The 14,480-nt window shown below is 46.2% G+C and overlaps 1 protein-coding gene across 2 annotated transcripts in view; it reads right to left on the bottom strand.

Annotated features, from left to right (window-relative positions):
- Nucleotides 1-14,480, bottom strand: part of AGBL1 (AGBL carboxypeptidase 1) — a gene marked incomplete at both ends in the record, with an annotated part of 583,725 nt that overhangs the window by 532,278 nt on the left and 36,967 nt on the right. For both annotated transcript variants that reach the window (XM_084254285.1, XM_084254284.1), the window contains 2 exons: nt 377-523; nt 2,439-2,502. In XM_084254285.1, the coding sequence (XP_084110411.1) occupies nt 377-523; nt 2,439-2,502 (211 nt within the window). The remainder of the gene's footprint in view (nt 1-376; nt 524-2,438; nt 2,503-14,480) is intronic.

Below are 14,480 nucleotides of genomic sequence, written 5' to 3'. Positions count from 1 at the left end.
ATCCATGGTCATTTTCTATGGCAGTCCTGGCAAACTAATGCCCTTGTGTGATGAACTTCCATGCAAAATACTATTTCAGGCTTGTTCCATTTGTTTAAAGTAATTGAAAACCATCTGGGAGGCTCCCTGTTATTTTTTCTTAAGGCCCGTACCATGCTCCTGTGTCTACTCTGGGCCTGGGCCTAGCACCGCACCTTGATTCAATGACATCCACCTGTCCTGTGGGGCTGGTCCAGCTACTGCCACCAAGGTGTCCCGGGAATCTCCTGAGGCTTCCTCCCCGCCCTTCCCCACAGGGCCTCCCGAGCTGCTCTCCTAAGAACCGCCCCAGAAGAACAACCCCTTCCCAGTCATCTTCGGGTCCAAGTGTGGCTACCTCGGAGGCCAACTTTGGCCAGCAGTCGGAAGAGGGGCAACAGGATGCCATAGTCGGGGGACTCCGTCCTTGCCGTGTCCACCAGGGTCCGCAGAAGGGCCTCACTGCCGCCCTTGCTGATCAGGTAGCGGATCCTGTGGTCTGTGCCTGCGGGGAAGCAGAGCCACGCTCAGCCACGAAGCATCACCTCCTTGCTGGGGGGCAGAAAGCCAACTTCACAGCTAGAGAGAGTGCGAGGGTTGCTCCTCTCATCCCAGACACTGTAAGTGTGTCATTTGTGAAGCAACTGTGTTAAAGTTGAGCTATTAGGTCAGGGAGGAAGATTATGAAAGGGGGACACCGTGGAATTCAAGAACCTGGGTGCATCCACCTGCAGAGACTGTAATGGAGCCTAGAACCCACATTTCTGATAACCTGTTGAGCTCCTCAGTTAATGAAAGTCTGTGTATTTGTGTGTGTGCTGTAAATATACACAGCAGTTTAATGTGATCACATCCTTCATAGAAGGTGGGGCCTGCATTACCCATAACAGGCATAACAGGGTGAGGATGACTTCATTTGGAGCAGTTTTAAGATAGTATAGTGATTTTGGGGGGCCACCATTCAGTAATAGATGAGAGGAAAATGTGGAACAACTGGAATAATTCAACAATAAACAAATGTTTAATTATTCAACAAAGGGAGTTTTGAAGAGGTTCTGCGGCTAGGAGGAAGTCTTTCCACCTAGGGACAGTTTTGAATAGACCCCCACTTCCAACCTTGTCCAGGACAAAACCAAGGAATACATTGCAAAGGAGGGTACCTGGGAGATCCTCTATGCCCTCGGTGAGGTTGACCTACCTGAGCAGCTGACAGGCCATCAAAAACCAAGAGGATCCTCTAGTTTTTCACTTTTTCTTTTTTTATTTATATATATATTACATCACTGTTCATTTTTAAACAATATTTGCTTCCCCGCACCCCACAGGTGTAGTCCCCATAGGGTTTCCTTCCCTAAGGCCCCCGTGCACCATCACCTCGGTCCCCTGTGCTCCTACCCACCCCCTCCGATCCCTCTCCCACCTCCTCCCCTGCAGGACGTCTCTGGTTTATAACTGTCTGTTTTTGTTTTGTTGTGTTGTATTTTGCAGTTTTTCATCTTAATGAAAAGTAAAATCCTGCCCAAAAAAGCAGTAGTGGCCATCGGCCTGAGAAGGAGACTGCCAAGCAAGGGTTCATGCTAAGAGCTCCCAACACCTCAGGACAAAGTGGAGATGGCCCATCCCAGAAGACAAGTGATGGCACCTGGAGATGGTTCCTGACTCAGCCCACCACAAGGATGTCACCCTGACACCGGCAGGCAGCGCTACCAATGGGAAAACCTCCAAGCAAATGTCTCCTCCCTCCTGAAACAGCTAGCGGAGCCCCTGTGACACTGGACAGCCACTCCATTGATATGCATCTATTTAGTGCTAATGTTTTCTTTCCAGTGCAGTGTGGCTGCATGCCTGGAAGTGAATCCTGACAATGTCAGCCTGCATAAGAAGTCACTGTCTCCAGGACCCTCCTGTGGAGACAGCTGTCCCCCAGTTCACTGAGCCGATTCCAAAGGAATCAGCTCTTGGCATCTTGCCTCTGAAAGCTTCCTGGCATACCCCGCTGCTGGGTCCAGCTCCTGCTCACAGCCCTGTCTCCACCAACATGTGTAAGAGCACTGCCAGTATTGGCTCCCTAGATGAGCCACAAGGGAGAGGAGCAGAGTGGGGACAGTGGGAGATCCCAGCCCCATCCAGGAGATGGCAGAGGGTCACCACCCGAGGTGGATGGTTCCTCTGTGGTATAGTCACAGGGACCTTGGAGTATCTATGTGACCCCCAACTCCAACATCTGGGTCACTGTAGAGTGGTTGACAAAACTAAAGAGCCCCAGGATCCCGTTAACCTCGGAGATAAAAGACAAGGTGGTAAATTGGTCTCTTCTAGAAAACTTGAGCTGAACAAACCCCCCAGGCCATAGAGCTTCCAGGGCGAGACCACAGCCCACAGGACCCCAGATATGAGGGGGGAGGTCACGGCTTACTCACCAACAGAAAGCAGATCTCCGAGGACCTGGAGTATGGTGAGAATGGACTCCCTGTCAGAGGAGCTCTGAAAGGAAACATAGCAGCCATCTTTGAGACAGAGCACAAGACGAGGGAGGCATGTGGTAGGGGTTGTGCTTCCTCCAAGAAAAACATGTGTCGCCACTGAAGGATGGTGCCTATGAGGGGCTCCCTGAGATCAGCGTCCCAGGGGCTCCACCTCCATGTTTTTCCTTCAGGACCCCTCTCTGGGGGCACATCGTGTGGTAACACCAGAGAGACAGGCAAAGGAATAAACACGGATAATTTGCACAGAAATAGGCGGGGGGGGGGGGGAGGGGGCTCTGTGGGCCAAGGTGGCACAGTTCTCAGCTACCAGCAGGCTCGAATTATTTTTAAATGCAGGACAGAGGGCACAAACAGAAATTCACTCAGATGTCTGGTGGAAAGGCTTCCTTGACTAATGAGGAATTTTGTCTGCTCAGGAGAAGCCTAGGGAGACCCCAAAACTCATCACACAGATGCTCTGTGGAGCCTTCATGATGCTCGATTCCTCCGGAGGCTCCGAGAGGCAAATCCCCTGAGTTTTGCCCATAGAAGGAATCGCCCAGACCAGTTCCCAAAAACCAGTCCAGTGGGCTTTTCACTGAAATAATCTATTTTATTTCAGTTATGTTATTCAAGGCAAAGTTTTTATCTTCCCACTAGGAAGAATGATGTTCCTCATCTGCTTCAAAGATCTTTTAACTCTCCATTACACACAGGCTAAAGTCATAGTTCATTAATGGGATTTCCAAAGCTCTTTGTGATCTTGTCCTGCTTATCTCTCCAGCTCCATTAGTCATTACAACACCCCTGCCCAAAATAGATGCTTCAAGAACACCAAACTCCCAATAACTTCCTGCTCAAACCAGGTCATTTCGTGTCTTCCTGAAGCCCAGTCAATGCCAGTGTCTCCTTCAAGGGCGCTCAGCTCCCATCAGATTCCCAATCCCACCCACAAGTTGCCTTGGTGTCTCTCTGTGCTCACACCACTCTGGCCTCAGGTCTGACAGAGCAATTACATGTGCTACTGGCTTCTGGTGCCACCTTGTGCCCACCCCGGCCCCACTGGTTATGAAAATCTTTGAAGAAGGTTCCACGTTTTGTGTGTTTCTGTCTCCCCAGCACTTGGAATCATTCACACATCAACACCCCAACCAGGACCAGGATGAGGGAGACGCAAGCGAGGCACTGGTCTTGGGCACAAAACTTAAAGGGGTCTCTAAATGTGATCATCAAGATCAGTGATATTTGCATGCTATATTTTACAAACCAAAATTAATGCCCCAAAATCTATGATAAACAAAAACACCAACAGTTAACTCGAACTCTTGTTCCCGGTGGAACGAGATGTCTTGGGGAGTCTCTGAGCACCTGATAGCTATACTCATCGAGGACAAAGACTGGGCTTCTCTGCTCAAGCTTTGACCTAACAAGGGTGGTCCAGCATGCACTTGACTGATGCTGCCCATCACAGCTGCACTGACATTAACTGAAGGCACCATCATTTGACTCCCCAAGCCCATGCCCCCCCCCGTAAAGTGTCAGCTGTGTGTGAGAACACTGTCAGCACCTGACCCTCCTTAGTCTCTCAAAACTGGGGGGTAGGAACCAAGGAGCAGTGATGGAATTGATGAGTCATTCCGGGGAGTCTGTAGGACTCTAGCCCTTTGAACGTGAGCCCAAAAAGGCTGACAGCAGAGAACAAGTCCCGGAAGAGTGTTTCTGACGTTTCTGGACCCACCTCCAGCACAAGCCCATGACTGCCCTTCTTTCTGAGAGAGAGGGAGGGAGATGAAGTATAAAAGCAAGACTGTGCAAATCTGGTGCAATGAGTAAGATGCCGGATTCATAGTTAATTATGAATAATTAGCCAGAGAAAGGGAAATAAGAGAGGAAATGGAGAGATGAGAAAAGAGAGGAAACAGAAAAAGAGAAAACTAATAAAGTAGAAATGGATTGAAGAGGAATAAAAGATCCAGATTTAATTTCCTTTCATTCAATTATTCATGCATTCATCCCACAACTGTTCGGTGGAAATCAGCTTTGTCCCAGTCGGTGCGCCAGGCAGAGAACACACAAATCGATAGTGACACAACCTGACTTCCTGGGGCCCCAGGCCTGGCCGAGAGCAAGACCTCGGTGACAAGACCACGACAAAGGCAGCTTCACACTGGGAGAGTCCAGGGAAGGAGCGTTTAACCTGCTAGTCCGTGATGGTGGATCTGAAGAAAGTGTCATGGCCGCGCGGCCGGGTGTGCTGACAAAGCAGGGTGACATGGTAGTTTCTGTGGAATCACCTGCTTTGTTACAATGCCCACTAATGTTCCCCAAAGAAGCATCATTGTACACCCTTCTGCTGGCCCTGCTGGCAGGGTGGCTACAGGCTGGCCAGAGGGCAGGCCTGGACCCCACCCCGCAATTGGCTTGACCTGGGCTCACATCTTGGCTGCACTCACAGCAGCCCACCCATGGCTGCTTCCAAGAAAGTCCTGTTTGTCCCAAGGTTGGGGGTGCATCGAGCTCTCCCTGTCCAGGGACCGACCCACAGTTCATCCTCTGCAGAGTGGTTTTCTCCTTCCATGTCATTGACTCAGAGATGAGTAGAAGCCCGGATTTGGATAAGAAACCCTGAGTCAGTCAGGAGATACTGGAAAAGATTTTTTCCCCCAGGATTAAAAAAGAAAAAGCATCTGAAGTAAAAAAAAGTAGAAAAGCTCTCTTTCCTGTTTGTGCGCACCGCTATCCGAGGAGAGATCTTGGGCCGCAGGTGATATTGTGAAGCCACCAGGACAACTCTGCGGAACCACCTGCTAGTGGGTTCTCAGATAAGTGAAATAATGAAGCTGCTCGCTGTCGAAAGACACTTGTAGTCGGGAGGGTCGTTGCTGAATTCCGATGTGACAGAGAGAAGGAAAATGTGCACTTCCACGTGCCCTCTGCCCAAGCGCCACAGTCTGATTAGATAGGAAAGAAGCTGACTTCACACACACATGCCCAGGCCAGCCCTCCTGCCATCCACAGGCACCACAGAGACAGCCGGTCATGGCTCTGGCCTCCCATGCCCTCGCTGCCGCAGCCAGCACGCAGCCACACAATTTCGTTTCGTGTTTTTTTTTTTTAAAGATCTATTTATTAATGCATATAAGAACTGGGGTGTAAGCCAGAGGGGCGGGGGTGAGAGGATTCACCAGAGAGAGTAAGGGGCAGAACAGGTAGATCTACTGAAAAACACTGCTGAGGGGAGCAGCAGGCAAGACAGGACAGGTCTGTTGCACCATGTGGGTGGCTCCCTGGTCGGGGATCGAACTTGTGCTGTAGAGGCTGCCAATAGCTTGATAGCACTGTCTTTAACCCCTGCACCACTAGGGAGGCCCCCGTTTCTTTTTTTTTTTTTTTTAATAAAAATCGTAACTATCAGCAAAGAGAAAAAATGCTACACAGAGTCTTAACTGGCATTAACTTATGCACTGCTATGTTTACTGATAAATAGTTTACACTATATGAAAGAAGAACACAACCGTGAACTCACCCACAGTAATAATAAATGAGCGATTAAATAAGTCAAGATGGGCTGTGCCTCAATTTTCCTTTAACTGTCCCTTTAAATGAATCATTGAGTTATTCCCCACTGTTTAAGACTTTCCTATAAAAAATGGATCTGCCAAGCTTTCAGGGAGCGGCAGGCACTTGCAAGAACAAACCGTGTCTGTCACGTCTGTGGGGTTTGAACTGCAATTTTCTCGAATACTGTTTCCAGTTTATTGCTGTCTTGCTTTGAAACCTGCTATGTCTCCCCGATGCCTGCCTCCTCCTGCCTCTTCATTATGGTGTGGGAATAAGACCCTTCACCTCACTCGGCCTTTGGAGGCGCCTCTCCAGCCACTCCCTTACCCCAGAGCCGACAAGCCACATGGAGACCCAGCCACCACGCCCAAGCCCATGGTGGGCGCCTGCGCCTCCCAGCTTCACTCGTGTTACTGCCCCTGCTCGGGTATTACTGCTCCTCCTTCTTCCTTAGCCCATGAGACCTGATATTTCACTTCCCAGCCCAAGTTCCCTTTCTGTATAGTCCAGGAGTCTCTGTAAGGATGTTTTGGTCAAAGACTGATCACGGGCACAGTGGGGGTGAAAACAGGCAGTTTGTGTGTCCTGATTGTGCAGGCCTAGCCTGTGCAGATTTGTGTGATTACATGCTACGATGCTCACACAAGGACAAACTCTCCCAACAGTGCATTTCTCGGAAGAGTCTCTCGTCATTAGGTAACACATGACTGTATAGTTTTCCCAGGAACCTTTACCCAAAACTGCCACCTACCGGCACACACTGGGCACTGCACAACTCCAGGGGGTGCCATTCACAGGATTATGATATGCTTGCTGCCCCTGAAGTTGCCACACGGTAGCCTGCCTTTCCAAGAATAGAACTGCTGGCTCTAATTTGCTTTCTCACCACCCACTTTGCACCCATCTTCACTGGGATTCTTCCTAGATCGTGGGTTTTTTATTTACTCCCCTGTGGGGTTGTCTATTACAGGGTCACAAACTACCCAAAACGTAATAACTTAACAACAACAACACACACATATAACATATATCTTGGGTTTTTTTAAAAAAGATTTGGTTTTATTTATTTATGCATACAAGAACTGGGGTGCAGGCCAGAGGGCGGTGAGAGGATTCACTAGAGACAGAGTGGGGAGCAGAACAGGTCGATTTACTGAAATACACCGCTGAGGGAAGCGGCTACGGGAAGAGTCTGCCACACCATGTGGGTCGGCTCCCTGGCCGGGATCAAACTCATGCCGCAATGGCTGGCGATAGCTTGATAGGGCTGAGACTAACCCCTGTGCCACCAGGGAGGAGGCCCCATATTATACATATCTTGGGGTATGGGGCTTGACTGGTAAATTCTTCTGCTTTCCATGGTATCTCCTCAGGTCACTAGGGGAAGCTCGGCTGTCAGGTGGGCTGGCTGGTCTGGTGATTTCATTCATGTCTGACAGGTGGGCAGGGAGGGCTAAAGGCTGAGTTCCCGTGGGCTTCTCTTCAGGGTACCTGCATGTGGCCTCCTGAACATGAACTCCTAGGCATCTGGGCTTCTTCCACGGAAACCAGTGTCCCAGACACCAAGGAGAATACGCACTCCAAGAGAATGGGTGGGTGACCCCTTGGACTTACCGTCAAAGTCAAACCCAACCTCTGCTGCATTCTTCTGCTCAAACAAGTCACTGATACAACATTCAAGGAATGGGAGTTAGGCTCCACCTCTCAATCAGAAGAAGACAAAGAATTTGCAACCATGTTTAACCTTCCTTATTCCCTTTAGACTGTGAGCTCCCCTAGAGAAACCCCCCTTGATAGCCCCCCAGGATGCAAAGTCCTAGCACGAAATCTCACACAGAGTTGGCACCCAGTAACCCATGGAATGGGATGGAAGGGAAGCAATGCAATAGAAACTTAATGTGCAATTTGCAGGAGACTTGCTATCCTATTCTCTTTAAAAACAGGATTTACCTTAAAGAATGCTCCAGCAAATGTATTGTTACGGAAGTTTGCAAAGGGCACAGTTCAATTTTTCCATCAATCCAGCAACTTAACAAGCAAATACGAAATGCCTATTGGGTGCCAAGAACCGTGTGAATGAATTGGGGACACAAATGTCAACACTGGTTTGAAGTGGAGGAGAAGACTGTGCCCTCTCCCCAATTTTCTCAAGTACAGGCCCAATTTTCCTTGACAGGGGATAAAACAGTCCATCCCATCCTATTTTGTATAATTTCCCAGATATCACAGAAATAGAATGCTTACTCTTCGCACAGATTGAAAGAACAAGCCCATGAAATTTTAATGCTTGGTCTCTGAAGAATGAGACAGAATCTCATCCAAACTCATGAGCCAAGAGCATGGACACAGCTCATAGCTCAAGAAAACCATATTGCCAAAAATAAATCTGTGCTTCCAGTCATGCAGCCTGAATCCTCACTAGAGATGGTCAATCGCTTAAATAAAAGACGTTATTAAATTTGGAGTTGGTAATGAATGATGGAAAATGGTGATAATCCCAAAAACGGCGACCAGCTCTCTGGCCTCACACAAGAGGAAACCAGAAGGAGCTGCCTCATTGGAATGGAGCTGAGGTGGAAAGGAAACATCCTGTCGAAATGGATTCAAAAGAGGGAGGTGTTTTTAAGGGGATGGGCTGAAATATCGATGAGTGAAGTTTATTTCAATATGGTGGAGGCTGGGGCAGAACGAGTGATGGTGAGACCAATACAAAAGAAGTTTGCCATCGTTCTGGAAGCTGGGTGATGAGCAACGTGGTTTTACCACAAAATGTTGAAAATAAAAATGGTATGTAATGTTTTCTAACTAGAGTGCCTTAGATGGGACCTTAAGAATGAACAGTTCCACTAGGATTTTTTTCCCCTGAGTCCCTGGGCCCTGGAATTTGATAAATACCCCTGATCACATATGGGATCTTAATAGTTAGGAGAACAGTGGTCCCCCTCCCAGCTAAAGATGTCCAAGGTCCAGCATGAGGTAAGGAGTGGATGTGGCCCATGGACACGCATTTAGCAGATTATGTTGCATTCTTACCGTATACCAGGCACCATGCTAGTGCCAGGAACACCATGGGGGCATAGATATGCCTAGTCCCTGCCCTCATGGAGCCTCCAGCCATCTAGTCTCTAAAGAGTCCCCCAACATAACACTGAATTACAACTGGGGGTACGTGCCAGGTAACTCTGCCATGTGACCAGAAGGTAGGGTCAGAAAAGGATTGCCTTAAGAAGTAACACTTAAGCTTCAATCTGAGGGATGAGCAAGGGTTAAGCAAGAGGAAATGGAGGGAAGATTTTGGACAGCATAGAGTAATGGAGGGTGAGGCTTGCGTGCTGTGCAGCTGGTAGAGCGTGGCGATGCTGAGGAACAGAAAGGAGGCCAATGATGCTGGGGCAGCAAAGAGGAGGGAGGGCTAGAGGTTAAAAGCATGTACTTCTGACTCAGGAAGACCTCGGTTACCATAACCTCTGTGGGCCACAATTTCCTCACCCACATTATTGGACTAATAACTGTGATTCGCTCATGGGTACAATTGCGTCAGACATGACCTGATGGATGTCAGACCTAGTAGGTCACAATAAATGCTCCGTGAGCTGTTGTCTCAGTAACTATGCACCATGGTCATGCCTAGCCAAAGGTGAGCCTCTAAAAATAAATCTGAAGAACATTTGGGATACATGCCCCTGGATCAATTTTCTACCCAGATCACAATGTTCTCCATTTAGCAGAATGCACTTAAGGAAAGAGGGAAAATAAACAAAACATATGAAAAGGGTGGTGTCGTCTGGGCAGAAACAATTGAGAATCCTGGGCTTTGCCAGCCCCCGGAGTGCCACTCAAAATAATGAGAGCAATCAACAGCATCACATCCCTGAAAGATTCTGATTTCTTTCAAATGAGGCTCATTGGAAAACAGAATTCTACGAAGACTGTGAAGTCTCTCCTAAGCAGTTGACAAATTGCTGCACAAAACCTGCAGGTTAGAATTAAGGATTACTGAAAAGAAGCACCAAACAGTTTTTAGCTTTTCTGAATGGATTCTAAACACAGCAAGTAAATAACACTTCCAGGTGCCTGCCACCCAAGACGGCTCCAACATCGAGCAAGTGAGCTGTTGCCTTCCTGTTCAACCTGCAGCTGCCACTCAATCCTGAATCCTCTCTGAATCCATCAATTTCCAAGACATACATGAAAGATTAAAAACACCCAGGACAGGGAGGCTCAGCCCCACTGCCACCAGGCCACTGAGCCAACTAATTTCCAACGAGAAGATGGCCTTTCCCGTGCTAAAACTCAGCTAACCCCCATTTGGAAGCCACTCAAGTCTGACTGCTGTCCACTTCCATGACCCCTGTTATATCTCATGGCCTTGCTCCATCACTTGGGTACTGTCTACACTAGAGGTAATAAGGTATCTTTCCATCTTACCCACTCTCTCTAACCTCCATTCTGCCATCTGCTCAAAAGAATCCATCCATGAATTTGTTGATACCAAGGCTTCTCAACCTTGATATTGGGGGGCAGATAAGTATTGGTTGAGGTGATGTAAGGATGCTGCCCCATCCATTGTAGGATGTTTAGCCATATCCCTGGTTCCTCCCTGATAACCGCCTGTAGCACAAACATCCCATCCCAGCTGGGACAAGCGAAAGTATCCACAGCCATTGCCAAATGCAAATTTGGCTGTGGGAAGAGCCACCATCCTGATGCATTAGTGACTGATGCCTGGATATGAGATGACTCAAGCAGTCAAAGTCTGCTTGGTTTCAGCAATCAGTGAAAGTCAAGTCAGAGAGATATTTTGGGGGCTGAGATCCTTTTGATCATCCCACAAATGACTTCTCCCAGACAACTGCCTACTTTCCACTGTCACTCAGAGTCAGCACTAGATTTATGGATCAAACACATGTTCAACCAGAGAGAGCGAAAGAGAGTATTGCATGACACACTAGGGGGGTCCAGCGAATTTGATTCTATACTTATATCTGACACCTACTCAACTACTTTGAAATAAATCAACAACCAAGACTTAAGTTAGGGGTGTGGCTTTGGTCTAGCAATAGGTATTACATCTAAATTTGAATGATTAAGACTCCTCCCTCCCTCTATAATGACTGGGTCTGTAATCTTGAAGGAGAGAATCTAGCACATTCTGGAAGATAAAGGACTAAGGTTTCCTCTTTGTTCTATTTCCAATATTCACCCCGATTTGCCCATATTTGGATCAGTTATTCTAACAGAGTTAATGGGATCAGAAGGGAGTATTGCAGGCTACTCCACAGCTAGGAACCAGGTGTAAACAAGTTGGTGAGGTTTCAGTCCTCACGAATTTCTCAGTATAGGAGGTGTTTACTTATCCAAGTTTTGGTGATGGTAAGATTAGAAAATATAATTGCTATATGTTCCAATTCCCTTCATTCTGCTACGTAAGTATAAACTGCTTCCTCAGCTCTAGTAAATGAGCTCTTTTGTCTTAGAGAGAAATCAGGAAAGAACATATGGATGAGTCAGCATAGCTTATATGGAAACCTCCTGCTTCCAACACTATAAGGGTGGACTCTGGGAGGAGTTGGGGAGAGGAGCAGGGATTGATTCTCTACTCCTGGGTATCCATCATGCTCCCAAGCTACTCAGAGGAAAAAAAAATTATAGAACCAGGACACACACTTTGTACTTGACTCCAGAATTCAAACTTTTACCATTACATGAAATTAATAGGTAAATAGATAAGCTGGTTTATAAGGTGTATGGTTAGTTAAGATAATTTTACCTCATATAACAAATAATCCAAGAACATATGAATGACCCAATTGCATAGTTTATTTTTTTATTCATATAAAGTCCAAAAGAGATATTATTGATTACTGGGCAGGGAGTCTACCAGTGGTGATTCAGGAGCATGGGTTCCTGCTATTTTATGGCTCTCCAAGGTCACCAGAAACCAACAGAAATCAGAAGCAGAGCTCTTCTGGGAGGATTTCCTGGGTCAGGCCAGAAGTGGCATAAATCATTTCCAATCTCATTCCATTGGTTAGAACCCAGTCACATGCTCACCCACAATACAAGGAGGATAAAATAGCCCAGGTGTCATGTTAAAAAAGGAGCTGGTTTTGGTAGATGGCTATTTGGACTCTGACATAGTATAGTCTTCTCATCTTCCACTTAGGACTGCCCATGATTGCCCACCATGCCCTTGGCTGGCTTCCTTCTGAAGGATGCTCTTCTGCCCCTGGGGTCATCCTCCATTATGTCTAGACTTATCAAACAATTGGCCAAAGTTAGTTAAATCAGGAGACACTAGATTTTCCTTCCTACCATATAAGGCAACTTCCCAAATTCTTATTTCCTGTATATGGACCCCCCCTCATTCATGAATGATTGATGCTAGTGTTCATTCTACCTTTCAGGAGGAACCAATCATTCAACCTCAATAATCACAATATTGTATGTAAATAAAAAACTCAAACAGTAACAAAGAATCAATTATCACACATTCTTTGGTCAAGGTTGAAAACACAGAAACCTTACCTTTTAGGGGAAGTCACCTCACACAATATAGTCATCAACAGCTAAAATCAAAGCTACCAAGTATCGGATGTTAAGAATCCTGCAGCTCTTCCTTTGTTTTAAGACCAAATTGTTGGTAAGCACCTCAGAAACATAGGCAGTACCCAGCAAAAGTTTCTATGAAAATATGAAGAGACATTACTCATCCTATCGCTCTTCATCTTCTGAGATGAATCAGAAGAATTTCAAGCCTACCCCAGTATGTTGGACCAATGGCCATACCACACACCTGAGAAACATTCACCATGATTCCCATCCTGTAATTCTCACCTTCAAAGCAAAATGCTTCCAACCAAATTTATCCAGTAATCTCAACGCTATGTGGTCAGCTGCAAAGGGAATTTGTTACAAGATTTGTTATATCAAGTACAACCACAATACAACAGTGAGACAGAAAACAGTTGGGAAAAATCTTGTCCTCCTGCTCCTGTTCATTTTTCCAAATTTTCTAAAACTTCAGTTTCATGTCATCCAAAGACTAGAGTTACTGAATAACATATTTTTCATCTGTGTCTCTATTACAGTTCCTATTGATTCCTTCTTTAGTGAACGAAGGTGTTCAAAATTTAGTCATCACTAGAAACATGTACGTGTAAGAGAACTTTGCAAACTATTCTCCCAGAGAATTCTCATCCCTCACCAATAGCAACTTTCAGGCACTGTCAAATCCACATAGACTCTGCCATCTATTTATAAACATCATGGGTCCATCTTTGGAAATGTGAACATCCCACACTAGAACCACTATGACAGATGTCACCAAAGAGCTCTACCCGGGGACACTGTCCCAACTTGAAATACATTCCTCTTGGCTATTGATAATTTCACACCAGGTCTTTCAAGTACTCAGACTATGTTTCATGAAGTAAAGGGAGCGGGTAAGAGTGTTAGTGAATACAAACTGATGATGCTTTGTCTTTTTCATAGTTCATGCCCAAGAAAGAGAAGATTCCAGAAAATCAATGTCAGCAAGTTGGGCTATAAAACTGATGAGAATTGAGAGGTTAAATAAATTGGGAGCCATAATAGAAAAAGGAGCTTCAAAGGACGGAGGCGGTATTTTCACTGTGGATCAGGGCTTTAAGGGTCAGAGATTATAATGAGACAGTGGGAGATAAATAGTCTATTAAAAGGTTCAGCAAGCAAGCCCCGAGATTTTGGCAATTAGCCAGTGAAGTCACAATTTTAATAGTTCACAAAAGTGTCTGCAGCTGTATGGTTTCACATAACCCATAAAGAAGACATTGCACGACCCTCTTCTATCAGCCAGGGCTGAATTCCAAAAACTAAGGAGACACTCAATAAGCTCTTACTAAATACTCCCACTTCAGGAGCACAAATTTGTTTTAATTCCCCTCTCTGGAACCAACTTTATGCTGAATAATCAAGTAAAGGTCATGGAGATGGAAGTTCCACTTGACTATGATTCTTTCGTCGAATCTCAGACACACGGCGTGACACCAAATCTCAGAGACCACTGGCCCCTACGTACGTCAAAGAGGAACCAAATGAAAATTACTGGTTGAAAGTCACCAAAGTACAGCCGTGAAGAACCCTGGCTTCCAGCGCAAGCAGTGACCGACAGAGGCTCACTTAGCTGTCCTTCTATTCGTCTATCCAGTCAATTATTCATGAAAATTATTTGATACTCATTAACACATAAAGTTAGGGATGGGGGGGGCTCACAGGATGCTGCTAGCATGGATGATCCAATCCAGCTGCAAAATAATCCAAAAAAAATAAAAAATATAGACAATCAAGTGCAAATTGAATTTATCATATGAGAACAGTTCCTGGGAGTTTAAAGAGAGGTACAAGAGGACAGGGAGATCTAGTAGTGAAAAGCTTCCTATGGAAATGAAATTAAAG

This window comes from Talpa europaea (genome assembly GCF_964194135.1).
Source record: "Talpa europaea genome assembly, chromosome: 14".
Taxonomy (NCBI): Eukaryota; Metazoa; Chordata; class Mammalia; order Eulipotyphla; family Talpidae; genus Talpa; species Talpa europaea.
The sequence above is the reverse complement of the archived record's forward strand: the minus strand, read 5'-3'. Positions and strand labels throughout refer to the sequence as shown.